We start from the raw sequence: 27,664 nt of genomic DNA, 5'->3' as shown, positions 1-27,664 counted from the left end.
ATTCCTCTAGCCCATCTCGGGCACCAGCGGTGCAGCCTTGCTGCCACCGCTGCCGTCTCGGCCGCCGCCTCACAAAGGGGCTCGGGGAAGGGAGGCGGCGCGGTCCGCGGGCACAGGCGCCGGTGCGCGAGGCGCGGGCCTCCTTGCCGCCGAGGCCAGGAGACAAAAGGGAAACTGCCTCTGTTCGCCGTGCGGGCTGGGAGCAGCCTGCTCGTCAGCCTCCTGCCCGGCTCCGCGAGTCTCCTCCCCCCTCCCTCGGCTGCTGCTCCGCCTCCCTCCCCGCGGGCTGTCCCCGCAGTGCTCCGGGACCCGGCGAGCCTTCGGGGCGCGCGTCGCTGCTGGTGGCTGGGGCTGTAGCGATAATAAATGATAGAGGATACAATGACTTTGCTGTCTCTGCTGGGTCGCATCATGCGCTACTTCTTGCTGAGACCCGAGACGCTCTTCCTGCTCTGCATCAGCTTGGCACTGTGGAGTTACTTCTTCCACACTGACGAGGTGAAGACCATCGTCAAGTCCAGCCGGGACGCCGTGAAGATGGTGAAGGGCAAGGTGGCCGAGATCATGCAGAACGATCGGCTTGGGGGGCTCGACGTCCTGGAGGCCGAGTTTTCCAAGACCTGGGAGTTTAAGAGCCACAACGTGGCTGTGTATTCCATCCAGGGCCGGAGAGACCACATGGAGGACCGATTTGAAGTTCTTACAGACCTAGCCAACAAGACGCACCCGTCCATCTTCGGGATCTTTGACGGACACGGGGGCGAGGTAGGAGTTCTCTGGGGTTTTGTTTGTTTGGGTGTGGTAAACAAGAGGACGTGTGACCAGCGGGGTCGGAACTGGGTGCGAGGGGCGTGGTGATGACCTGGTGCCCGGCTGGACAAAGACACCTGATCCAAATGTGGCTCAACTTGCTAAAAAATACTACTAGATCCAGACCTCTTGGTCTCAGTGGCCATTTAGGGGGAGGGAGTTTCGTCCACAATCTATTTTGTGCCTCATAATTTGTGAGGTTTCTCAAGGCCAGAGCCTAGCAAATGACTGTGCTGGTTTTTCGGGGAGAGTTTACAGTTTCTACTGTGAACTTTGGCCTAGGGCTTCAGCGCCCCTGTTCTAGGGTTTGAGGCTAAACGAGGCACAAAGAAGGAAGAAAATATCTTTGATTCTCTTTAGGGAAAAGAGAAAATCTGCAGAGCCGAGTCAGTGAGAGTTCATTAAGGATGAAGGAAGCTCTGACTCCTTCACATCCCATTCTCCTAAAGGAGGAACCCGAAGGGCAGCTCCGCACTTCTTCACAACTCCATTAACTTTGCAAGTGCAATCGAGCTAGTTGACTACGGCGCCGCCTGCTTCTAGCAGGATCGTGCCACGGGATCGGGATGCCTCCGGCCTTTGCAGAGGTGGCAATGACCGCAGAGGCGGCGGTCCCCAGATCTCGCCCTGGCGCCCTAGCCGGCGTGGGTGCGCAGGCATCTCTCTGCTTCTAAAGTCCCTTATTTGGGGTTCATCTGGGGCAAAGATGATGTTAGAGGCCGGTTGAGATCCCTCTGCCGCATTTCTGCGGCCCCCTGATTGAGTGCCGGGGCTCAGATTTCCTGGAGGTCGGGGCGAGTGTTGGCTCTGGTCCTTGGGCAATGGCCCAGGGGAAGTGAGTGGCAAATGTGGCTTCAGCGCCGAGCTCCCAAGTGCATCAGGACAGCAAACCCATCTCTCTCTATTGGCAGTTTGTAAGAGTTTCAAAGCTGTGTACTTTTTAAAATTTTTTCCAGGATATTTTCTTACTCATATTCCCTCTGCCTCCTTTGTCACCCCTTCTTCATTAGCACCCCTACCCCCCATCTCCACCCGGCTCTGTGCCGGCATCCAACTTTCCCTCCAACTCTCATTTTAGTCCTTCTGGTCTCTGGTGGGCTCTAGGGAATGCCAGCAGGTCATGCTCTTTCAGGATTTGCTTTTTCTTTGGCCTTTGTTTTGGATGAACATTGAGAAAGCTTTCAATTGGTTATCTTATGTGCATTTTGTCTTTGATACAAAGTCACTTCACCCACCACTCTGCTAATCTTTCCAGTTACTGTATCTGCTTTAAACCAACTTTGCCAGGAATGACAGCTTAGTTGGAAAATTTATTTGGTAAAGCTGAAATCAATTTTTGCTGTTTTCCATCCAACCTAGCCCCCTCTTTCAAAATGAAGGTTTCTTACTGGTTGTAATTTTGTAGCTTTTTGTGTAGGGTGGGGTTCCTTTTCTCCTTGGTCACAGGGTAGGTAAAAGACCTGAAATTAATTGAGGGAGGAGATGTTCTGTGCTTGGGTAAAACATATTTAAATAATAATGTTCCCAATAAAATGATTAAATTGTTTTCTTGGTTTGATCAGAATGTCTATATTTTCATTTTATATGCCTAGACTGTTTTAAATCATTTAATCAAGCTTATATTTATTGTATATTTTTAAATTGAAATTGGGCCGCTGTGAATCTGCTTCTGGTCTTAGAAAGCACAGTTTTAGTTTTAATTTAAAGGTCCAGATGTAATAGTAATGTTGTGAAACTTTGGGCTGTACTTGCATGGATGTGATGTACTGACATATTTTGAGCCTGCATGTGTAAGTGAATGACTTTTTAAAATTTTCTTTTAAGTTGATATTCTAAAACCTGAAAGTTGCGGATCTAAACAGATTTCAGGTTGAAAAATTTCCAGTACTGTCTTCTGGTAAATACATCATCCATAAAAGGGACACGATCAATGTCATTATGTAAAAAGAAGAATTTTACACATAGAGGTCCCCTCCTTAAAAATAGAGTAATTGTTCTATCTGTAATCTCCTATAATATGTGGCCAGTTCATTCATCTTGGCTGTGTTTTAGGGCAAAATATGAAAAGTAATTTAAAAGATAGTTCTTTAGTTGCAGTTGGGAATGTGATAATAACATAATATTAGGTAATTTATCTCTTGCTTTTTCTTTCATTTAAAAAAAAACCCCACCATCTAATTGTTTTCTTTTGTGTTGTTTTAGCTCCTGTAATATTCACCAGAGGAGGGTGCCACTGTTTGATTTTGGTATAGAGGATAGTTGTCTCCTTGCAGAAAAGAGGAAGCTTTTTCTGAACTCCCTATTATTTATATATGTTGTATACATAAGATAAATGAGGACTTTAATTTTACTTCTAATAATTCAAACTATTAAGATGGTCTATAAAAAAAGAGGGCTTATCTACAATAGTACTGCTTTTTAAATGTAGAAAGGACATAAGCCACTTTGTATACCTATACTTCATTCCATTTTTTAGATGAGATATTTGTTGATGGGCTTAAGATGTTACCTTCCTAAGGTTAGTTCAAGGCCTCCAGTTTGGTGATATATATATATTTAAAGATTTTATTTATTTACTTGACAGTCAGAGATCACAAGTGGGCAGAGAGGCAGGCAAGCAGGCTCCCTGCCAAGCAGAGAGCCCGATGTAGGGCTCGATCCCAGGACTCTGAGATCATGACCTGAGCTGAAGGCATAGATTTGAACCCACTGAGCCACCCAGGTGCCCCAGTGATTTTTATATTAAACCACTGGACGAATTAGTTTGTATATTTATCTTGATAGATAGCACACTAGGGATACAAAGGTGAATGAGATAGGATTCCTGTCCTCACAAAGTTTCAGTGTAGTGAGAATGATCAAATATAACAAAAATTATAGTCATGATGTGCTTAGGGTGTTATGGGAACACTGAATAGGGACATTTAAATCACACTGGGAGGTGGGAGGCCCAGGGAAAGACACTTTGAATAATTTACTGCAAGTTAAAGGCACAGGTTTTGATTTGAGATCTGGCTTTGAATCTCTGCTCTGCCTTATACTAGCTGTGACCATGGACCAATTGCTTAATCAACTTTATCTGGGAATTATTCTGAAAAATAGGGATAATAATGCAGATAAGGTACACATCTCTCAGTTGTGTTATACATACTGAGAAAAATACTTAATGGATGTGGAAGAATGTGGAAAATAAAGCTTAGAGACCAAGAAGTCTGCACTGTTAGGGCAACAACATCCTAGAAAGAGAGACTCTGTGTGAAAGCCGCAGTTTTGATCACTAGAAAGGCATATGTTGGATATGGATAATTTATTAGGTATTCCTCAAACTCTATATTTCTTTATTCTAACTTATGGTAAACTGATTATCAATTTGGGATTTCAGGTGTCTTAGCATTGGGGAAGCAGCATCCTGGCTTCTGGTGCAAATTTTCTGATTACTGGAAAAGATTGTTCTCTATGATTAATTAATAAGTTGATACTCTGATTTGCACTTCAGCCTCTTAGAATGAGTTGGTACCCTTTACTCTATTCAGTTGTGTATTTTTGACAAAGATATATGTCTGGACGACTTATTCTGAGGATCAGACTCTGGATAGCTGTGACTTCTACATGAATGAATCTTAAAGAGCTTTGTCTCAGTGGTCCAATAGGCCAGCTTCCTCACTTGATGCTGTCGGGCCTTTGAGACATTCTAACCATGATACTGTGGGTAGATGGTTGATTCTGTGTGTGTGTGTGTGTGTGTGTGTTTGTCTAAAGCTATGGCTGTGATTGTTTTTCTGTATAACAAAAGATATAAAAAGATTGAAACAACAAAAAGGAAAAAATACTCAAATATACCAACTGATGTGGAAAGGTTATTTTTAAAATTAAAAAATAATTTTTATCTAGGAAAAAGGGGTTGTGTGTGTGTGCTTATCTGTAATTTTTATCTACAGGCGAAAGGTGGGTGTTTTTTTTTTCTTTTCCTTTTTATATTATGTAGAAGAAATATCACCAATCCTTTGAGGCAACTTTGTCAATGTTCATGGCTTAAACCTATCTGAAAAAGCAGATGGTTATGTGCTCCCTCACTGCTTATTAAAGGTCATGGTATCATACAGTTGACACATAGGTTGGCCAGTGGTTAAACTTAGAGCTCCACACTTGGCATCAGAGAAGTTGTATTTCAGATGCTTGTCGGGGTTGCAGTGTTGAGGCTTAGCACTTCTTGGAAGTTTAGAGAAGAAACTGCTTATGGAACGTTCCCTGAAGGATATTGATAGTCTACTTCTTTAGATCATTGGTTCTTAACATTGCTTGAGTCATGCTTCCCTTTGAGGATGTTATGAAACTACAAACATAGCCCAAGAAGAATGGACATGTGCATCAAGTTTTCTTTATAATTTTAAAGATAAGTGGATGCATGAACCCTCTGGATTTTAAGTTGGCTCAGGTAGAATAAAATCTGATTCTGATAAATCTAGACCTGCAAGGAGCTGTGTACCTGGACCTCTTCCTTGGCCTGACTGTCATCTTCTCCATCATTTGCATTTCTTAACTTGTGTGCTATCCTTTGCCTAAGAAGGTTGTTATGAGGAATGGTCTTCCCACAGCTTTCTGAGAAATCAACGGCAAAGATGTCCTCAAGGACTTCATTTGTTGCATTATATAGTATCCTTTTTATGAGGAGCAAGGGAAAGACAGTTCTTTGATAGCTTCGTGTTTTTATCTTAAGAATTGAATCTTAAGATTGTGACTGATTGGATCATCCTGTATTTGTTGGCTACTAGGTGTTAGAACCAAACCTTTGACCTACCTCGAACAAATGTGCAGATTTTTATAGAATACATTGATTTGGTATACAAAATCTCACTCCCAGGACAACTTATCTTTCCTACATTCAGTTTTCCTTTGTTTTATTTTTTTCTTTCTCTTCTGAGATATGTCATTTTATCTTGTATTTATATGTATTTATTTAGGTTTCATTGGATTCTTTCTGAAATAAGATATAACTTTGAATAATTAAATTATGAGTGGCATGATGAATGATCTGCTTTTCAGACAGTATAGGTGCTATTAGTAAATGTTGAGCTCCTACATTACCAAGGTTACAAGAGGCCTATGGATTTAATGTGGACAAATGCCTTTTGATTTAAGAGAAAAGTCAGATTACTTTGGTTTAAAATAACGTATTGATATTTCTGCCAAAAAAGAAAGGGTAGTTTCCCCTTTAGTCAGTCAGTTCTCATGCCTAGGAACCTATTTGTAGGTGAATGTAGGATCATGACTGCTGACCTTGATGCACCTTCTGAACAGATTCTTCAGAAATTCAGTTCAATTAAACCAATATTTTCTATATAGTCGGATGCATGTGGAAAACAGTGTTATGTTCTCTGTGATCCCTAAAGGTGAATCATTGCATTCTCTGCCCTCAGAGAACATTCCATCTACTTGGACAGATGAGCTTCTTAATAGCAGAGCTATGAGGTGGGGTCAGGCCAACCACGAGAGGGTGACGGCTTGACTGAGGGAGCCTGGGGAGTCTTGGATAAATTTGAAGAGGAGCTGACTTTCGATTATATCCTAGTATTTCAGGAGACAGATTAGGCGGAGGGAGGATGAGAAGATGACATTACAGGTTGACAGAAAAAGATGATGTTATAGAGGAAGTAAAATGCAGCACAGTTGGAAAAAACACGGGTAGTCCATATGTTGAGAGCAGGCTTTCCTCAACTGCTGTTATTCTAGAAGCCAGTACCTATTTTTTGTCCTTTTTGAGTACCCTGTATTTTGAGATAGTCAATAATATTTTTTAGATTGACTTTTTAAAAAAATAAGTATATTTATTTAAAAAAGAAACTTCATATCAGCACTGTGAGTGGAAAAATCATTAAATGAAGTTTTTGGCCTCTAATCTGCTAAGAAGCCATCTCCATTGTGATGGAGTAAAGTGATTTTAATTTTAATTTTATTTTATTTTTAAAAGAGTAGAATTTTTTAAACATTTTTTATTTTATTATGTTAATTACTATACAGTACATTATTGGTTTTTGATATACTGTTCCAAGACTCATTGTTTACATATAACACCCAGTGCTCCATGCAATACGTGCCCTCCTTAATACCCACCTCCAAGCTCAGCCATCTTTCCACCCCCATCCCCTCTAAAATCCTCAGTTTGTTTCTTGGAGTCCACAGTCTCTCATGGTTCGTCTCCCCTCCAATACTCCCCCCTTCACTTTTCCTTTCCTTCTAATGTCCTTCATGTTATTCCTTATGTTCCACAAGTAAGTGAAAACATATGATAATTGACTTTCTCTGCTTGACTTTTTCACTCAGCATAATCTCTTCTGGTCCCATCCATGTTGATGCAAAAGTTGGGTATTTATCCTTTCTGATGGCTGAGTAATATTCCATTGTGTATATGGACCTTGTCTTCTTTATCCATTCGTCTGTTGAAGGGCATCTTGGCTCTTTCCACAGTCTGGCTATTGTGGACATTGCTGGTATGAACATTGGGGTACATATGGACCTTCTTTTCACTACATCTGTATCTTTGGGGTAAATACCCAGTAGTGCAATGCCAAGTTATAGGGTAGCTCTATTTTTAATTTTTTGTGGAATCTCCACACTGTTTTCTGAAGTGGCTGCACCAACTTGCATTCCGACCAACAGTGTAATACGGTTCCTCTTTCTCCACATCCTCTCCAACATTTGTTGTTTCTTGCCTTGTTAATTTTTGCCTAGAATGATTTTTTAGAAGGTTCTTCTAGTCTCTGGCTGCCTCTAGAGTCTCACTATCTGTTTTGTCTTGCTTTTTATGAACAAAAAAGTAGCTTTTAAAATTTAATTGTTGACCATAATAAGAGGAAAGTCAGGCTGCTTCCTCCTGTCCTGGGTGGAAGGCACATCTAGTGATGCCACTCTTTGAAGAACTCTGGTTCTGTTTCAAACAGCAGAAAGTGGCAGCTAAGATTTCTGTAGCAGCTGAGATTTCATTGTCAGCTTCATGGGGGAACCCAGAGTTATGGGCAGTTCCCAGTGGTCTAGCAGAAATCCCACCCCCATTTCTAATGCAGGTAAATGAGAAGACATTATAGTAATAAACCTGAATCTCTTCTAGCTTAGTTTAAAAAATAAATAATTCACCAGTTTTGGTACTTGAGTCATCATTGGTCATAAATCCAAACTCAAAGATACAGAGAACAGATTGGTGATTTCCAGAGGCAGGGGGAGGCATGGGCAAAATGGATGAAAAGAATCAAAAGGTAAAACATTGCAGTTATAAAATAAATAAGTCATGGGAATATAATGTACAGTGTGGTGACTATAGTTAATACATTTGTATTACATATTTGAAAGTTGCTAGGAGAAGAGACCTTAAAAGTTTTTATCACAAGAAAAAAAATTCTGTTAACTATGTATGGTAATAGATATTTACTAGATTTTCATTTCTCAGTATGTGGTGATCATTTCTTAATATCATTTTTTAATATGTATAAATATCAAATCATTATGTCATATGCCTAGAACTCATATAATGTTGTATGTCAACTATACCTCAATAAAAGTATACTTGAAAAACTCAAAAAAGTAATATTTTTATTTTGAGTGCTAATATTTGAAATATTTGGTTATTCTTTATTTCTATTTTGAACTTTAACCACTTCAGTAATATATTTTTGTGGTGTAACTTTTATTACCATTTGAATAATCCTATTTAGTGGATATATCTATAGCAAGTTAAACATATTTAAAAATAGAAAAAAATAGATTGACTTTAAAATTATGAAAGTAATACAACTACATGATAGTGTAGAAAAGAAAAGGAAAAAAATCACTCAAAATCTCATCCTCTTGTCTTATCTGTTTTTTTGATATTGGTGTATTACTTGCTTACCTTTTTTTAATATGATTTTAAATATATTTTTACATTATTATAATGATGTACATATAGTTTTAAAATCTTGGCTTTTTTTCGGTATTTGTAAGCCTATAAACATGAAGTTGTTTGCTCTATAATTCTTTATTATATTTCTAATATATTTCTTAGTGACACATTAATATTTTACTGTATAGGTATTTGGTAAGTAACTCAGTTGCTTTCTAATTGGTATACATTTAGGTAGCATTAACTTTTTATTATTGTAAATAACATTGTAATAATAATTATTATTCTTTTTGAAATTATAATAATTTTTGTGTTTCTACTGTAGTGGATTTTTTCTCCAGGGTGGATTTCTAGAAGTGGGATTTCTGGATCAGAGGAGAAATAAACCACCATTATTGGTTGTAATAGTAGTAGTAATAATAATGGCTGACATTTATTGAATATGTATACTATTTTCAGGCAGTTTTTAAAGTACTTTATATATATTATCTAATTTTAATGATCATAAAAGTGTTTGAGGTAAGTACTATATATATGTAGAAATTAAGGCACTGAGAAGTTAGGTAATTCATCTAGAGTCTCTTGTAGCTCATAGGTGGTGAAATTAGAATTTCAAACTGGGATTCTGATCTAGAGCTGTCTTCAAACCCCTATGGTATCAGTTTAAACTCCATGAATCTTGTAATCTGGGCAATGAAGTGTGGATAGCATTGTTAGGTGAGCAGTGCCTGGTCTTTGCATGTTGCTCAGTAGGACTTGGAGTTTTTCATTTGACTCTGACCGTCGTTCTGTGACATGTGGTATTGTTGTTGAAAACTCGATGCTGGAAATCTTGGTAGTAGAGCTTATAATTGGCTAAGGAAGTCCTACAGTTAAAAAATATTAGGGTCAGAAGTCAGCAGGTGGTGACTCACAAACAGCCATTCTCATCCATTCCCCTTCTTTGTCGGCAGGATCTCTGACCCATTACAGAGAATCTCTAACATTTTTGCCTGTTAGTTCATGAAAGGCTTGCATAGAATATACAGTGGCATTAACATAGCCATTTGCAAAAATGATTTAGGTTTTATTTATTTTACTTTAAAGTAGTAAAGGCTTGACTTCAAGATATGTAGTTGTGTGTATGTGTTTGAACAATTTATCTTTATACTGAAGAATTGTTTTTTTTAGAACTGAAATAATTTAGTCATATGTAAAGTTATTAATTTTAAGTAGCAAAATATTATTTTTTCATTTGTTTATAATATTCAGTTGGTATGTTCAGTTTGAGTAGATAAGGTCTTCTGTTTCCATTCTAGAAGGCTGCTTCATACATTGTTCCCTTAGTCAACCTTAAGTTGAGCCCAAGTTTTGGTTATGGCTAGTTATAATCTTTTTTTAAAAAAATAATCTATTTTTAATATGAATCTTCAAAGGTAAAATTTAAATAAACAAAGGAAGCCCATCATTTAAAAAATAGTTAATGGTGCTACAGTACCTTTTATAGCTTTCTTTTATAGTTATAAGTCATCCTGGGCACCTGGGCGCCTCAGTGGGTTAAGCCTCTTCCTTCTGCTCGGCTTGTGATCTCAGGGTCCTGGGATTGAGTGCTGCATCAGGTTCTCAGCTCGGCAGGGAGCCTGCTTCCTACTTTCTCTCTCTCTGCCTGCCTCTCTGCCTACTGCCTACTTGTGATCTCTCTCTGTAAAAAAAAAAAAAAAAAAAAAAAAATATATATATATATATATATATATATATATATATATATATATATATTATGGTTATAAGTCATCCCTATAAAGCACTTTAAGTATTCATGTAGAGAAAAATTATACATATTGATAAATTGATGTTCTTTCAATAAAGTTGAAGTCTGTGGTATGAAAAACTGTGCTTAAAAAGTGAAGATATAATAACATCTGAAAAACAAATCTACAAAGTTTGATCACTTTGATCTGTTTAATGAAAATAAGACTCAATTTAATGGAACCTTAGCTGCCTTCAACTTGTCTAGAATGAGGGAATGTTTTGGTGGTTGATTCTGTTAAAAATGAAACTGACTGACTTTCCTCCATTCCTAGAAGACAAGGGAGTTCTTGTCTGCTACTAGGCACAAGGCTCCTGATGGTAAATCTGGGGCTACTACAAATAATTATGTAAAATGTTCATTGAACAATGATACCAGATAGATACCATTCCTAATGTAAAAAGGACTGTCTGTTCCCCAAGTTAGGCATAATCACTTGGGAAGGGTGCCTTTTTCTAACTGGTACAAAAGTGAAAAAGCACCACAGTAGTAGTCTGTATTTCTGAGACTCACATCTTCACCATACCATCCATCATTATTGCTCTCCTTGTTCTGCTCCAGGATTGAGCAGTTGACAGATAATCTGTTTGTCTTAGTTGCTAAACCAAAGACCAGTTTTCTATTGCACATCATGTCAGCAAACCGTATGACTTCCCTAGAGAAGTGAACACTTATTTGCATTTGCTCTTCAACACAAATATTCCAGAATTTAGTTATTATAAATGTGACTGGGGATTTAATGGTCAGTAGGAATAAATCTTAAAGACTTCAAATTGTATTTTTAATAGGACAGTCTATATTCAGCACTACTCTTGGACAGTAAAGTTCTTCATCTAAAAACATTTAAGGGGCTCCTGGGCAGTTCATTGGTTACATGTCTGACTCTTGATTTCAGCTCAGGTCATGATCTTGGGGTCCTAGGATCTAGCTTCCTGCTTAGAGGGGAGTCTGCTTGTCTCCCTCTCCTTCTGTTCCTCTCCCTACTCTGTTTCTCTTAAATAAATGAATAAATAAATCTTAAAGAAAAAAAATAAAAATTTGTTATTTTAGTTATAGAATTGCCATAGGGCAAAAACTTTTTTTTCTGTTAAGTATATACCATTTCTTTTTAATCCAATATGTGCTTTCAAATCTCTTTTTAGTTAAACAAATTAACTTACAGTTTAATTAGTCACTGGGCATTTTCTGGTCAAATAAGTCTCTTACTGACACTTGAATTTTCTGGGAATTGAGACGTAGTCAGATTTTTTGTCATACTGTTACCTTTTTGCTCTCTACAATAAAGAGATAAATTTGATGTAACAACTGGTTTGCATATATATGATAAATATGACTGACCCAGAATTTGGGGTTAAGAAGTTTCTGCTTCTCTTTTATTTAAACACTTAGAGGTTTTCTACTTCACTGTTTAGGAAGAAGATATATTTTCTTTTTAGATAGGCCTGGCAGGAATCTTGAATTGTCATGTAATCCAAATATAGTCCTAAAGCTTCACAGCTACACGAATAATCTATTTTCAAAGACTTTCATCAAGGAGATCCCATACTGTCCCTGGAGAATTTTTTTCTATGGTCTTTTCTCTCAGGAAATTCATCCTTATATATGAACTAGTTACCTTTGGTTTAAACCTATTTCTCTAGTTTGGCCTCAACAGAGATATATTAGGATTAGGTTGTTACCATTTGTAAATCAGTAAGATTATGGTAATCAAACATCTTCCTCCCCTTTTATTAAATAAGTACAACAAATTTATAGGAGAAACACTCATCTCAAAGAAAGGAGATACAAGGTAATTTTACCAAAGACAGAATAGTTTCCAGATGTTCAATAATAGCTTCTCTTACTAACGAGCTGTTTTGGCAATAAGGAAAATGTCCTCTTCAGGTTTTACAGATTGGTTACTTTTGTCTTTTGTGTCCATTGTCAGATGCTTAGACTATAGGTGGAGTATATTCTAGCTGGACATTTACATGGTATATTATTTGGAAGATTTTGGTTACAAATGACAGAAAACTCTGGTGGAAGCAGTTTAAACTCTAGAGACATTTATTATCTAACTTAACAAAAGGTCTGGAAGTGTAGGTATTTCCAAAAGTTGGTTGATCAAGTGGTTCAATGTCTCCAAATCTTTATATAACTATATCCAGAGACATAAAAAAAGAAATTGTACCTGTCCTGTGTTCTTAAAGCTCGAAAAAACCTTTCTAGAAACACTCCTACATCTTTAGGCCAGAATTGTGTCCATGCCTAAACCAGGGACTTGGCCATGGGAATACCATCACCATGGTGAACTCTGACCCGACATAATTCATCTTGGTCTGGGGAGGAGCCCAGCCTTCTCTGGAGGTCATGGCAGCTTAGAAAGGGGAACAAGGCTAGAATTTTGTTGTCTAGGAAGAAGGGGAAGTGGGAGTAGTTGTTGAGTGGGACACACAGTTGGGAAGGGGGTTCAGAGAAGGTAGCCTGGAACATTTCTTGTCTGCACATTAACAGACTTATTGGAGACTGTTGCTGTGAAATATGTAACACTGACATGAGTAAAAAAGAAAGCTTTAGAAGACTTTAGAAAAGGGCAAACCGTCTTAGTTTTGGATTGGCTTAGAGGTGACTTTGCCTAGAGCTGAGACGTAAATTTGGTTAAGGGCCCAACAAGTCTTAAGAAACTATTAGGTAGTTTTCTAACTCAGATTTTCTCTCTGTTCTGTATAAACCAGCAAAAAAGAGTGCCCTGAGTGACTGGAGAACAGCAAGATGCTTTTTGCTGTAGTATATGACTCTCTGCTCAGTACAGGTACTGCTGCTGATGAATGTGGAAGTATCCCAGCAGTTCTCTGGTGGGCCGTCCATTTCTCTTTTGCTACGTTCCTGCTTTAGACAACGAATTCGTTCAAATTTGGTAGGATTTTTGTCTCTTAATTATTGGTTATCTTAAGTTTTGTTATTTTGTTTTAAAATATTCTAATCTGCTCCAGGCCTGAGGGAAGAGATTCCTGGGAAGGTCAGAATTTTTGTATACAATTAAGAGGGGGACAGCCTGGAAGTGGTCTAGGCTCCAGTGAGAAGGGAGGGCATTAAAGTCTTCCTATTTTTCTCTACGCCATTTTAGAGTTTTTGAGTTTTGTGTTTGAGGTTGAAATACTCATCCCGCTGCTACTGCTATAAATTGATTTCAATAAGGCCATCTTTTCATTATGTTTTCCTGACTTTTGATTGCCAGTCTATAGAAATGCTGCCTGACTAAACTTCCTGTTTAGTTTTGGTGGATTTTCTGGTGATTCATTCTCTCTACTTTTTAAATTTTTTTTTTGTCTTTTAAGAGATAAACAATCATATTGTCTACAAATAATGTAATTTTGTCTCCTGCTTTCTAAATAATTATACTTTTTGTTTTTGTTTCCTGCCTCTTTGCATTAACTAGAACAGAATAACGTTCTGTAATACACAAGACAGTGAGTATTATATTCTTGTATTTGAGATTATTGAAAAAGTTTGATGTCAGGGAAGTGTGAAATGGCTTTGGTTTATGGGTAATATGGCTAAAATATCTTTACTGATATAATGAAAGATGAAATCCAAAGGTTAAGTAAGAGTCAAAGAAGAAAAGATATTCAAGGTATGGTAATCGAGAGAATGAATGATCACGAAGATGGACTAGAACTTGGTGTAGATGGATGCTGACAATTAGTGTGTATTGATTACCTGAAGAGGAGAACACTGTCTTTTCTGCTTTGGGGAAGAATCATCATCACTAGATCCATTTCATGGGAATGTCCCAGAAAGCAATAGTCTAAACAGTAAGCACAGTATCTAACCATATATTGTGCTTATACTGATTCTGCAGGTTGTGAAGACCTAGCAAGATACACACAGGAATATCTTCTGCTGGTTCTCGGGAAGTGGGAAGCCTGGGGCCATCTTGCCCTTGCATTTCTGCTAGTTTTGGTGAAGGTTGTCCTTATTTTCTCTAGAATTTCCTCTGCAGAAAATCCTTGCCCTATTTCTATTACCTGTCTTGTAAGGAAACTGCAGCTGCTTACAGAAGGTTCTCATCCTGAGTAGGGTTAGGTAGTATTAGTGTACAGAGACGAAATCTTAGGTAAGATCCCTCAAATTGCCCATAAAGAAGAGTGTGTGATTTTCATCTCTTACTCTGTAGAATTATATGTAATTATAAATGTGTAACTATATATCCAAAGTAATGTATAGTACAGAATAAAGTATATGCCTATAAAATATAGTTTTATAGTGTTTTAAATGGTAAGAAAAGAGTATCTTGAGTTTGTGTAAATTTGCGAATAGTACAGTTTCACTATGCCTCTGAGAGATAATAGAATAAGAAATTGATGAATATTTTGAGATTTTCAGATGATGACAGGAACTTTTCTTCTTTTAAAGAGAGCATATTGTATATTTCTATGTGTGATCACTTTGAGAAAATTTAGTTTGTTAAGGATACAAAGCAGCATATAAATATGTGGCTTTTGGAGTTGGGAGTAAGATTAATTTATCCTGATTATTTTTAAAGTCAATTTTAGAAAGATAATTATAATGCCATATTGAGTGCTTTATTTTTAATCTAAGTGCCAGCCACATCTTTGACACCAGATGGGGGATATGGAGATGGGCACTTAGCCCGGTAATTTATGCTCATAAATACATACAAAAAGTTTACACTTGCTGTTTCTTTCTTGCCTATGGCTTGAGACCCTGGGAGGTTTTATTCTCCAGTGATTTCAGAAGAGAGACCTGTTGAGGATTCTGACCATTCCCATTTTCCTGGCATCCCTCCTGAGTACCTGATAAGGTACCTGTAGGTCTAAATTATTTTGATAAATGTCTGGCCATGAGTTTGTCTAAAAGTGAGACTGTTTGAGCAGCAAAGAATTCTTGGAAAAGAAGCTTGTATTTTACAGGATCCGAGTAGCTGCTGCTAAAGAATCATGCCGGTAGAGAACTGAGAACCTGACAGTAGCCAGAGAAGTTCTCTGTATCTTCTTATTAAAGCCACACAGAGATGGAAATTGTTTATCCCCAAAGGATTATGTAATGCAAACAGTTTTAGACATGAAGGAGGACATACAGGCATGTACTTCGGAAACATTGCTGAAGAGGGCATTCTCTGATGAAGAGGACAGCTAGTTTTTGTTTTATTTCCCTTCTCTCTCTCTCAAAAATAAGGTAATAGTGGAAGTGCCCTAATGATGTTCCCAGTTTACCAGAGAGAAGCCCTCTTCTCCAGCCTTTGTGGTGACTTTATATTATGGTGATTAGGACATGAACCTTCTTCACTTTTAAAAATTTACCATTGTTGGGGCGCCTGGGTGGCTCAGTGGGTTAAGCCGCTGCCTTCGGCTCAGGTCATGATCTCAGGATCCTGGGATCGAGTCCCGCATCGGGCTCTCTGCTCAGCAGGGAGCCTGCTTCCTCCTCTCTCTCTCTCTCTGCCTGCCTCTCTGCCTACTTTATAATCTCTCTCTGTCAAATAAATAAATCAAAAATCTTTAAAAAAAATTTACCATTGTTACAGTATTATCTGATACACAGTATATATTCAAATTTTGCCTGTTGTCCCAACTGCTTTTAAAAATAGCTGAGGTATGATTGGCATAAAATAAACTGCCTATGTTAATATATATGATTTGATCAGTTTTGCATATATTTGTGAAACCATCACTACCATTAAGATAATGAACATATCCAACACTGTTTAAAGTTACCTTATGCCCTTTGGTAATACTTTTCTTCTGTCTTTCTTGAGTTCCTTTCTCCATCCCTAGGCAACCATTAATTTGCTTTCTGTTCTTAGAGACTTAGTTTACATTTTGTAACATTTTATATACATGGAAATGTACAGCATGTACTTCTTTTTTGTTTTTTAGCTTTTTTCCCTCACTAAGCAGAATCATTTTGAAATTCATCTTTGTTGTTGCATCTATCAATAGTTGATTCGTTTTTATCACTTACTATTATATTGTATGGATATACCAAAATTTGTTTATCCATGCCTTTATTGTTGGACATTTGAGTTGCTTTCAGTTTTTGACTGTAAACATTCATGTAGAAGTCATTGTATGGGCATAGGCGTTTCTCTTAGGCAAATACCTGGGAGTAGAATTGCTGGTTAATATGCTAGGTGTATGTTCATTTTTTAAAAAACTGCTAAAATATTTTCCAATGTGGTTGTATTATTTTACATTTTCATCAGTGATGTATGAAGAGTTCTAGTTGCTCCACATCCTTGCCAGTCTTTTTAATTTTTGTCATTCTAGTAGTTATGAAGTGGTTTCTTTCTTTCTTTTTTTTTTTTTTTTTAAGATTTTATTTATTTGACAGACAGAGATTGCAAGTAGGCAGAGGGGCAGGCAGAGAGAGAGGAGGAAGCAGGCTTCCCACAGAGCAGAAAGCCCGATGCGGGGCTTGATCCCAGGACCCTGGGATCATGACCTGAGCCGAAGGCAAAGGCTTAACCCACTGAGCCAACCAGGTGCCCCTATGAAGTGGTTTCTTAATGTGCATTTTACTGATGACTAATGATATTGAGTACATTTCTAATGTGCTTTTTGGAAAATGTCCTTCTTCTGAAAATACTAAAGAATAACTATCAAATCTTGGTTTTCTTATAAAATCTGACTTTTGTCCTTGCCTCCATGATGTGAGTGAAAAAAGGAAAGAGGTAAAAGGGATAGGAGTGATGAGACATGGCCCTCTCTCACTGAAAGGAGAAAGGCTTAGAAGTGCAGCCCAGAAATGAGAGGTCTTGAGAGGATGCATAAAGTAACCAATAAATCTGATGAAACAAGGAGAGCAGAAGAGAAAGATTAGGGCCTGTGACTACTAAAGACAGCTTCTATTATCAATTATCTATCTATCTATCTTCCTCCCTTTTTTTTTTTTTTTTTTAAGATTTTGTTTATTTATCAAAGAGACAGAGAGAGCGCTGGCTTGTGCACAAGGGGGGAAAAGTAGGCAGAGGGAGAAGCAGACTTCCCACTGAGCAGGGAGCCCAACGCAGGGCTCCATCCCAGGACCGTGGGATCATGACCTGAGCCAAAGGCAGACTTTTAACCCACTGAGCCACCCAGACACCCCATTCTTTTGTTTTCTTAAATCTACACGTTCTTGTATTTCAGATTAAAAATCTGAATGAGATTTAAACTTCTTTTGAAAGCACACACTGTCGACACAGCTTCCACTTTCTTCCTACTTAACTCATTTGCTCTTCTGACACTTTTTGAGCCTGAGGGTTTTTTTGTTTGTTTGTTTGTTTTGTTTAGTTTTGTTTTCTTAAGGTTTCTAGGGATCTCCTATTTGGCATGTAGGATGGCCTGTTTTCAGCCCTTACTGTTTTCTGTAGGTTCTGGCTTTCTTCACTACCTCTGTCTTCTTGAGACTCATCTTCTCGACTTTGATGACAACACTTAAATTTTTTTTGCTCCTTCTCCAGTGTCTTTGAGGGTTTCACTTCCTTCATGAACCTGAGTTTTGAGGAAGGCTATACTCAGTGTGCTGGTCCTAATTTGTTTGCACCAGCAGCTTCTATGGAGTCAGCCATCCTTTCTGAGCATAGAGCTTTCCTTCCCGTCTTAAGCTCATGTCTTTGCATGATGACTTAGTACTTTCTTTCTGGATATGACCGTGATAACAATCAGTTTGAAACTGTAGTTGCTTTTTATGTCCCTAGATTAATTTCCTCCCTAGATTTGTCTTTTCCTCTCATGGTGCTGTCATTCTCCTAGTCTCCCAGTCTTGGAATTACCATGTCATCTTTGCTTCTTCCTTCTTCATTCCTGTCTGTGAGACTTTATTTAATACCTTTCATCCCTGTCTCCATCTTTATGTTTGTACCACCACCATGCTAATTCAGCCTTTCATCACTTCCTGCCTGCATTGTGACAGTGGCTTCTTAACTGTTCACTCAGTTTGTAGTCTCTCGCCTGTCCAATTTACTCACTGATATCTCTGATAGATCTGGCTTCTCAGCTCACTGGGTTATACATTGTTTCTTTTTTAAAAGTCTATGGTTTATACCAACCATGATTTATTTCTTTAAAAAAATATTTTTTGGGTTCTCCTAATGGCATCCATGACTACTTTATCTTATGCAACCTTATCTTCTGTGTCTTCTCTACACAAAACTCTGCAACTAGAGCAAAAATGGTCTCTTATTCCTTGAATGCCCAATGGATATGTATGATCACTGCTGCTCCTTTGTCAGCTCTATTCCATTCTCTGAGAGAGTTCTTATTCCTCTTCCCATATCTGGTGTCGTCCTAATTTCTAGGCTCCCCTCAATTTCCAGCTCTTTTGTGAGTTCCTGCTTGGTCGTGTCAGCTTTAAGTAATCATTCCCTCCTTTGAACTTATTGTCTGTGATGGGCAATTGAACATTTTGCGTTCTTTTTCATTTTTAAGGTACTTTTTCTCTCCAACCAGAGTTCAGCTGCCTTGAGTCTCAAGCCTCTGATGAGTTTCTATGGTGTGCCTGCCCTGTCCCAGATGCTTGCATTTATAATAACAATGCCTTACAGTAATTCTAGAAAGAACGATGTTTAACAAATGAAAAGGAAACACCAAGTTGTATGATTGCATTTTCTTTTCTTTTCTTTTCTTTTTTTTTTTAAAGATTTTATTTATTTATTTGACAGACAGAAATCACAAGTAGTCAGAGAGTCAGGCAGAGAGAGGGAGGGGGGAAGCAGGCTCCTCCCCGAGCAAAGAGCCCGACGCAGGGCTCCATCTCAGGACCCTGAGACCATGACCTGAGCTGAAGGCATAGGCTTTAACCCACAGAGCCACCCAGGTGCCCCTGATTGCATTTTCTATGTCTTGTGTGTTGGAGACCAAAGGGCTCTGCTCATTCTGGCTTTTGAGTGCCTGCAGCAGGTCAGGTGCTTTCACTGATTCTCTCTCACTGAGTCCTCATGGTTTTTTGAGGCAGTTGTTACCCATTTTACAGTTGGGGATACTGAAGCTCAGATGTCTTTGTGCCCAGGTTACACAACAGCTAAGTGGCAGAGCAGAGATTAAAATATTTTCCATGTCTGTCTGAGTTGAAAACCCTCTTCTTTTCTGTACCACACTGTCTTTTTGCAGGGATGGCTTGGCAAGGCATTCATATGGGGGTCGTCTCTGAGATATCTTACACTTTGGATTATCTGTAATATTTCAAGTATATGGGAATGGAATCAAGTTGAGATAAAATAATTTACTTATACTATTCACTTGTATTTACTTTCCTTGTTTCTTTCATCAACTCTCAGGGCTTATGCAGTGTATAGTCCACCTAGAAGTCCTTTAAATAATGACCAAGGAAAACACAAATTAAGTACGGAGAATTCTGCAGGATAGCCTAGGCACGTGATTTTCATGTGGTTGATAGGTAACAATTTCTGGTTGTAAAGCAGAAATTTGGGGAATTGAGGCTGGCTCCTCAGAGGAAGCCAGGCAACGTTTTCAGATTTACCTCAATGTGCCCTTCAAAAGGTGGTTCACTTATTTGGTTAGTAGGATGGATTATAGGATGTTAGTCATGCTCCAATTTTTAAATATAAATACACAAGAATACGTCCTAGAGTTCAATTGAAAACGAGGTTCAGTATCTAGGGTTTCTCCCAAAAGCATCGTGCAAAGTAGTATTGTACATAGTATTTAGTGACTATCAGAGAGTGGGGAAATGTAAATGAACAATTTCAGCTGCCTGGGGGTGGAAATAGTGATTCATAGACTTAAGATTTAGAATTCAGGATGCCAGGGTGTCTCAGTTGGTTAAACATCCCACCCTTGATTTCTGCTCAGGTCATGATCTCTCAGGGTTGTGAGATCAACCCCTGCCCCTGCCCCCCAAGCTCTGAGCTGGGTGTGGAGCTTAAGATTCTCCCTCTCCCTGTTTTCTGCCCCTGTCCCCTGCCACCCAGCACCACCCCCCCAAAAGACTTGGAACTCAAACATTCTTGGCTTATGTTCAGTCAAAGACGAGAGGCATCAATAAGTTGTATGAATGGGAAACAGTTATTGATAGTGTGGGAATACTTTTGAAAGAAATAGAAATCATCAACCTTATTTTATTTTATATAATGTCATCAAAATATACTTGTTTCCTCTATGCTAATTATTGAGTTAATGGAATCACATTTTTAGAAAACATCCAACATGAGGGAGTTTATAGAATTCTCATGTGCAAAAGGGACATTTTCTACTTTGGGAATCCTTATGAATCATATTGAAAACCATAGTAATTCACTTCTTAACAGTAATGCCATTAGCTACCTCTTTCTCAGCTCCTCTATCCATGGGAAACAGAAGTTGCTTTGTGGTTTTTTTCACCCATGTAATTATCACTAATCATCATTTCAGAGAAAGATGAGATCTCAGGATGAAAACATGGTATTTCCTTGGCAGTATTGAATCTGCGTTGAAAAACATTTTTACTTTCCTGAAATTGGGTAGAAGTTATGGGTAGAGATGTTTAGGCTAGCATTATGCCTGCTTTTGCTTATCGGTTCTTGTATGTCTACTTTTGGATATACTGCACCACCTCTTTGTTTTATATAGAGAGGGGACTCCATAAATGTTTCTTAAATTAATCTTTCAGTATTTGTCTTTTTTGTGACTGGCTTATTTCATTTAGCAAAATGTTCTCAATTCATCTGTATTGTAGAGTGCAATCAGATTTCCTTCCTTCTCTCACTTTGTTTTTTAAAAGATTTTATTTATTTAAGAGAGAGAGAGAGAGTACACAAGCAGGGTGGGGGGCAGAAGAAGAGGGAGAAGCAGACTCCCCACTGAGCAGGGAACCCATGTGGGCTCAATCCCAGCACCTTAAGATCATGACCTGAGCTGAATGCAGATGCTAACCAACTGAACCACTCAGGCACCCTGAATTCCTTCCATTTTAAGGCTGAATATATTCTTTTGTATGTGCCTACTACATTTTGTTATCCATTCATCTCGCAATGGATATCTGGGTTGCTTCCATTTCTTTGTTATTGTGAATAATGCTGCTATGAACATTGGTGTGTAAATATTTCTTTGAGGTCTTACTTTCAGTTCCTTTGGATATATACCTAGAGCTGAGATGGCTAGATCATATGGGAGTTCTATTTTTAATTTTTTGAGGCATTGCCCTGCTGTTTTCCATAGTGGTTGCCCTATTTTTCACTCCTACCAACGGTGCACAAGCATTCTACTTCTCTAAATACTTGCCAAAGCTATTATTTTCTGTTTCTTAAATAGTAGCCATCCGAGTGGGTGTGAAGCGATACCTTGTGATTTTGATTTGCATTTTGCTAATGATTAACAATGTTGAGTATATTTTCACATCCTTATTGGCCATTTGTGTATCATCTTAAGAGAAATGTCTATTCAAGTCTTTTGCCCATTTTTTAACCATATTATTTGTTTTCTTGTTGTTGAGTTTTAGCAGTTTTTATGTTCTAGATATTAACCTCTTGTCAGATATGATTTGCAAATATTTTCTTTTATATTTCTAAAAATATTTTTGCAACTTTTATATTGATATAATTTCAAACTTACAGAAAAGTTACAAGACTAGTACAGGGAATTCCCATATAACCTTATCTCAGAGTCACTATTTTTTTGAAGGAGCACCTGGATTTCTTGACATTTTGACATTTTGTTGAGTCCTTTAAACAGAACAAATGACTTGCAGCTGTGGGAGATGTAAAAGTATAAACATAGTCCCTGTCTGAATATGCAAAACAAATAAGGATGTTTATAAAGCAACCACTGCAGATGAGAATAATACAAATAAGAACAAAAGTGAGAGCGGGCCAAAGTAAGAATAACTTGAATTATTAGAATTAGAGACCTGTCCCAATGTTTCTCAACATAGGATTATTTTTTTTCCCTAGAGAATGTCTTTTTTTTTTTTAAAGGGTTTTATTTATTTATTTTAGAGAGAGCATGCACACACATGAAGGAGCAGGGGGAGGGGCAGAAGGGGAAGGAGAGGGACGGGGAAAGAATCTCAGGCTGACTGGTGCTCGGCAGGACCCCAACACAGGGCTCGATTTTGTGACCTGAGATCAAGACCCAAGGTTGCGACCTGAGCTGAAACTAAGAGCTGACTGAGTTGACCTACTGAGCCGCCCAGGTGCCCCTCCCCTAGCGGACCTTTCACAGTGTTTGGAGAGGTACTGGTTGTCACAACTGCAGGGTATGGGAGAATTTACATTACCGGTGTATAGTGCATAGGAACCAAAGATACAGCTAAACATCCTACAATGCACAGGACATCCCCATACAATAAAGAAGTATCCAGCCCAAATGTGAGTAGTGCCAAGGCAGAGAAACCATGCCTTATCCTTGGGAAGCTGACTTTGCAGAAAACCTGTCTGGAGGACTTTGAAGGCTTCGGGCCCAGAAACTCTCTCAAACGCATCCGAACACTTGAATAACACAATGAAGACTCTGCTTGGTAAAATAATAAGGTGTGGGAAAGTATTTTCTCCTTTTTGTGCATAACCCACAATAAGAGGGCTTAGTTGCTCTGCTTACTATACATTTTCTGTAGTAAACAGTCTAAAAATGCTTTGCCCGGCTTTATTCTGTATTGCAGTCACTTATGTATGGCTAACATGTTCCTGTTATTGCATTCTTTTCTTTGTTACTTCCTGCTGTTAAAAAAATATGTATGTGTATGTATATGTGTGTGTATGTGTGTGTGTGTATGTATGTGTGTGTGTGTGTATATATATATATATATATATATATATATTTTTTTTTTTTTTCCCCCCCCTGAAAAAAGCCAACAGTACTATACAAAAGATCCTGGAGCTTAGAGAATGCAAGCAAAGGTGTTGAGGGAATGTGCTTTAGATGGCTTCCTTTCAATACTTGGTTCACTGCAGAGGAGCTACATGTCAGTTCTGTTTTATCACTTTATCACTTAGTCCAGTAGGTTGGGAGAATAAAAATAGCATGGACTTTGACCTGGATTTGAATCCAGGCCCATTCCTTACTAGCTGTCTGACCTTGGTCAAGTAAATTATATACTCTGAACATAGTATTGCCTTCTCTGCTAGGGGCACAATATCTGCTTCACTGAGTGTGAAGGGCAGTGGTTAAGGCTGTGGACTCTCATACCTAATTGCTTGGCTTCAGATCGTCACTCAGCTACTTCTAGTTGTGTGCCCTTTGGTAAGTTTCTCACCCTCTTCTAGACCTGAGTTTCCTCATATGAAAAATGGGAATAATTATATTAGTATTTATCTTATAGGGCTGTTACGACATTAAATGAATTAATAAATGTAAAACACCTAAAGTGATACCTGGCACATAGTAGGCACAGTAAATGTTTGCTTTTTTGAGGGTTAATTTGAGATAAAGGATGAAAAGAACTCTGTTGTGTCTAGCAAAAGCAGGTGCTTGATAACTAAGTGGTTTTTCAAAATTTAAATTTTAGTAGGTGACAGCTTATTATAATATAATGCCATCGTATCAAAATTTCATTAGCTTCTGAAGTTAAATTAGTAGGGATTTGATCTTAAGAATTCTTCAGGATCCAAAAGAAAACTGGTCATTCTTTTGTTTCTTACTTGTCCCTGGCAAAGGCTCCTTTGGACCCAGGTTCAAAACGTGCTTAAAGAATTGCAGGCCTAGCCAGACTTCTGTGGAATTACAAGGGGCAACTAGAACAGCCACTTGAGTGTGTGGAGTGGTGAGGAATGTTTGGGTTAGAAATAGCTGTTTTTGTAGCCCAGCTTTTGTGAAAGCCCCTTGGTAGGAGGAAGTAGAGAAATGGCAGGAAAAGTTTGATTGTTTTTGAACTCCCTGTTTATCCTTGGGGTGTGGGTGTTTCAGGTATAGGGTCTTTTCCTTCTTGACAGCATAGGGGGTTTAGAGTCACTCAAAGGTCGTTTATAGTAGAACCAAATATCCTGCTGTACCAGTCCCTGCTAGGTATTTGGTTGTAGATATAGTTCTAGAGCACACATGGTCCAGCCCTTTTTTAAAATATGAGAATGTTATCTCATTGTAAGATAAAGTGTATGTAAGGGGTTTAACTTGGCATGGTAGTGCTTTATTGAGAGTTAGCTGCCATCAACATCATCCTTACTCTTCAACTTATGTTTCAGTTTAGTTAGGAACTATTAATACAAATGAATATTAATAAGTAAGGAACTATTAATATTTATTCAGAAATTCTGTTTCCCTTTTTAAATTTTTCACTTTTTATGGACATATACATGTTCAAAAAAGTGCATGTCATAATTCTGCAGCTTGATGAATTTTCACAAACTAAACACATACATGCCTTCAACACCTAATTCAAGAAACAGAATGTTACCAGTACCACAGAAGCCCCACTCCTGTTCCCTTCTTGCCATTATCTTTTAGTTTTTAGGAAAAAACCCTGTTTTTCTCTTTGGTGACAATCAAAGCTACTCATGTGTGGCTTTATGTAAACTCTTAATAGCTATGGCTGACAGTTATAGCTGGCCTTATTATGTGCTTTTATTTTCTTATGGTTTAAAAAGCACACCTCCTGGAAAGGGATTTCAGTCCTGCAGGTGGTTGCATTTGAACATGGATAGGCTGAATGATCTCGTAGATCGTCCTCTGCAAATAGGTGATGTATTCTTTGCTTTTATTTGTCCATACTGTAGAAGTACATTGAGACCAGAAAGTTGTCCATTGTACTAAAAGAAAAGGAAATTGGCTTAGCTGCACAGATCTCTTAGACGTCTTCTCTAAAAGCATTCCACACTCAAAAGAGCTCAAGGCACATAAAAGAAATCCTATGGTGGAGGAAGATGGCACAGTGCTGGGTGCACTTGTGGGTGCTCATCTCCTGTCATTGAACAAGGTGATAAGGCTGAAGGACTGGCTACTTCTGGAAGTAATGGACTACAGTGTGTTCCCTTTGCTTTGTCTGGACATATTTAGAAAACCATGGGGAATTTTTCAGAAGGCAGCTTCTCAGAGGAAGAATAAAAATAAGAGGGTTGAGTTCGAGGCTCTTTATATCTTTTTTTTGAAATCAAAATACTGATCACATTAACTCTGAAATCACCAGGACATTAGTCTTGTTTTGTACATCTTGTTTAACTTTTTTTGGGCCCAGCTAATGGCTCTGCTAAAATATTGTACATGCATTTCAAAATGTCATTAGTCATTTTTGGCCAGTGTTTTATTTCTTGAAATTTATTAACTTAAAAAATTAAGATATAATTCATATACCATAAAATCTACTTCTTTAAAGCGTGCAGGTCAAGGGATTTTAGTATGGGTATTTACCACCACTATCTCATTCAAGAGTATTTTCTTCACCCCTGAGAAGAAATCTCTACCCATTAGCATTTACTCTCCACATTCTATTTATTTAGTTTTGCCAAATAAATGTCATTAGCTATCTTTATTTCATAGAAGTCTTTTGCAGGGTGTCATGACAGTTGTGTGGCCTTCTACATAGAGGTTTGTCCCATCTAACGTCCATCCTGAAGTTGAGTTGGGATTGCATTTTCAGCACTACCACCAACAACTATGTGATTGAAATTGTCCTCAGACATAAGATGACATACATTTAGTTACAATCACTTATGAAAATTTCAGTGCATGTGAACTACTGTGTAGTTTCCACGAAACTAACTGAGCCTGTTGAAGATTTCTGATTGTCTGCCAAATCTGGGCTCTGTTTTATTAGCTTAATGGTTTGAGAAATCTGTTCTTCTGGCTTATATGGGAGGGTTTAAGTTTATTTGTTTCTTCATTTAGTTTTTTGAAAAAAATACATAAGATATATTTGTATTTACACTTAGTTGATTTCTGAAGGATTGGAATTGATTATTTCTCCATGACTGAGATTAACTTAAAGTTTAGATTAATAATTTAGATTGGTTTTTTGAATCTCTATTTTTATTATTTCAAAAGTAATATATGCTGATTGAAAATTTTTTTAGATATGTAAATGTTAGAAGAGTTAAGTACAAAAACAGAGTTGTCATCCTGCCTCTCACTTTATAGAGTTTATACTTAAACTATTTTTATGTCTAATCATATAACCTACTTAATTTTTACTTAACTTTTAAATATACTATAGCAATGCTTACTTATTAAATTGTGTTGTTTTACATTCTAACACTGTTTAAAGTTTCTGAAAGTTTAAAAATTTTTTCCTTCCAAATGGTGATTGATTACTAAGATTACTCTTAGTAAGCTTTCGTAAAAATTACTGTGGTCTGCTGTACTCTGAAAACGATAAAACACTGATGAAAGCAATTGAAGATGACACAAGGAAATAGAAATATATTCCATGTTCATGGATTAGAAGAACAAATATTGTTAAAATGTGTATACTACCCAAAGCAATCTATACATTTAATGCAGTCCTTATCAAATTACCACCAGCATTTTTCACAGAGGTAGAACAAACAATCCCAAAATTTATATGGAACCCCAAAAGACCCCAAATAGCCAAAGCAACCTTGAAAAGAAAAACAAAGCTGGAAGGATCACAATTCTGGACTTAAAGTTATATTAAAAAATGGTAAAGATAAAAAAAAATGGCATTAAAAAAAGCACAGTATGGTACTGGTACAAAAATAGACACATAGATCAATGGAACAGAATAGAAAACTCAGAAATGAACCCACAATTTTATGGTCAACTAATCTTTGACAGAGCAGGAAAGAATATCCAGTGGGTAAAAGACAGTCTCTTCAACACATGGTGTTGGGAAAAGTGGGCAGTAACCTGCAAAAGAATGAAATTGGACCACTTTGTTACACCATTTACAAAAATAAATAAAAAAATGGATGAAAGACCTAAATGTGAAACCTGAAACCATAAAAACTGTAGAAGAGAACATAGGCAGTAACCTCTTGGACATCAGCCATAGCAACTTTTTTCTAGATATATCTCCTGAGGCAAGAGAAACCAAAGTAAAAACAAACTATTGGGATTTCATTAAAATAAAAAGCGTCTACACAGTGAAGAACACAATCAAGAAGACTAAAAGGCAATGTCTGGAATGGAAGAAGATATTTGCAAATGACATATCTGATAAAGAGTTAGTATCCAAAATCTATAAAGAACTTATAAAATGAACACCCCCAAAATGAATAACCTAGTTGAAAAATGGGCAGAAGGAATGAGTAGACATTTTTCCAAAGAATGCATATAGATGGCCAACAGACACATGAAAAGATGCTCAACATAACTCATCATCAGGGAAAT

At 37.7% G+C, this 27,664-nt stretch overlaps 1 protein-coding gene across 1 annotated transcript in view; it reads left to right on the top strand.

Moving 5' to 3' along the window:
* Positions 1–361: 361 nt before the first annotated feature.
* Positions 362–27,664, top strand: part of PPM1L (protein phosphatase, Mg2+/Mn2+ dependent 1L) — a 285,019-nt gene continuing 257,716 nt past the window's right edge. Inside the window, exon 1 of the mRNA XM_059163620.1 lies at positions 362–765. Coding sequence (XP_059019603.1) covers positions 367–765 — 399 coding nt within the window. The 5' untranslated portion in view covers positions 362–366. The remainder of the gene's footprint in view (positions 766–27,664) is intronic.

The sequence above is a fragment of the Mustela lutreola genome, chromosome 2, assembly GCF_030435805.1.
Source record: "Mustela lutreola isolate mMusLut2 chromosome 2, mMusLut2.pri, whole genome shotgun sequence".
NCBI classification, from domain to species: Eukaryota; Metazoa; Chordata; class Mammalia; order Carnivora; family Mustelidae; genus Mustela; species Mustela lutreola.
Note: the sequence above shows the minus strand (reverse complement) of the source record. Positions and strands in the feature narration are given on the sequence as shown.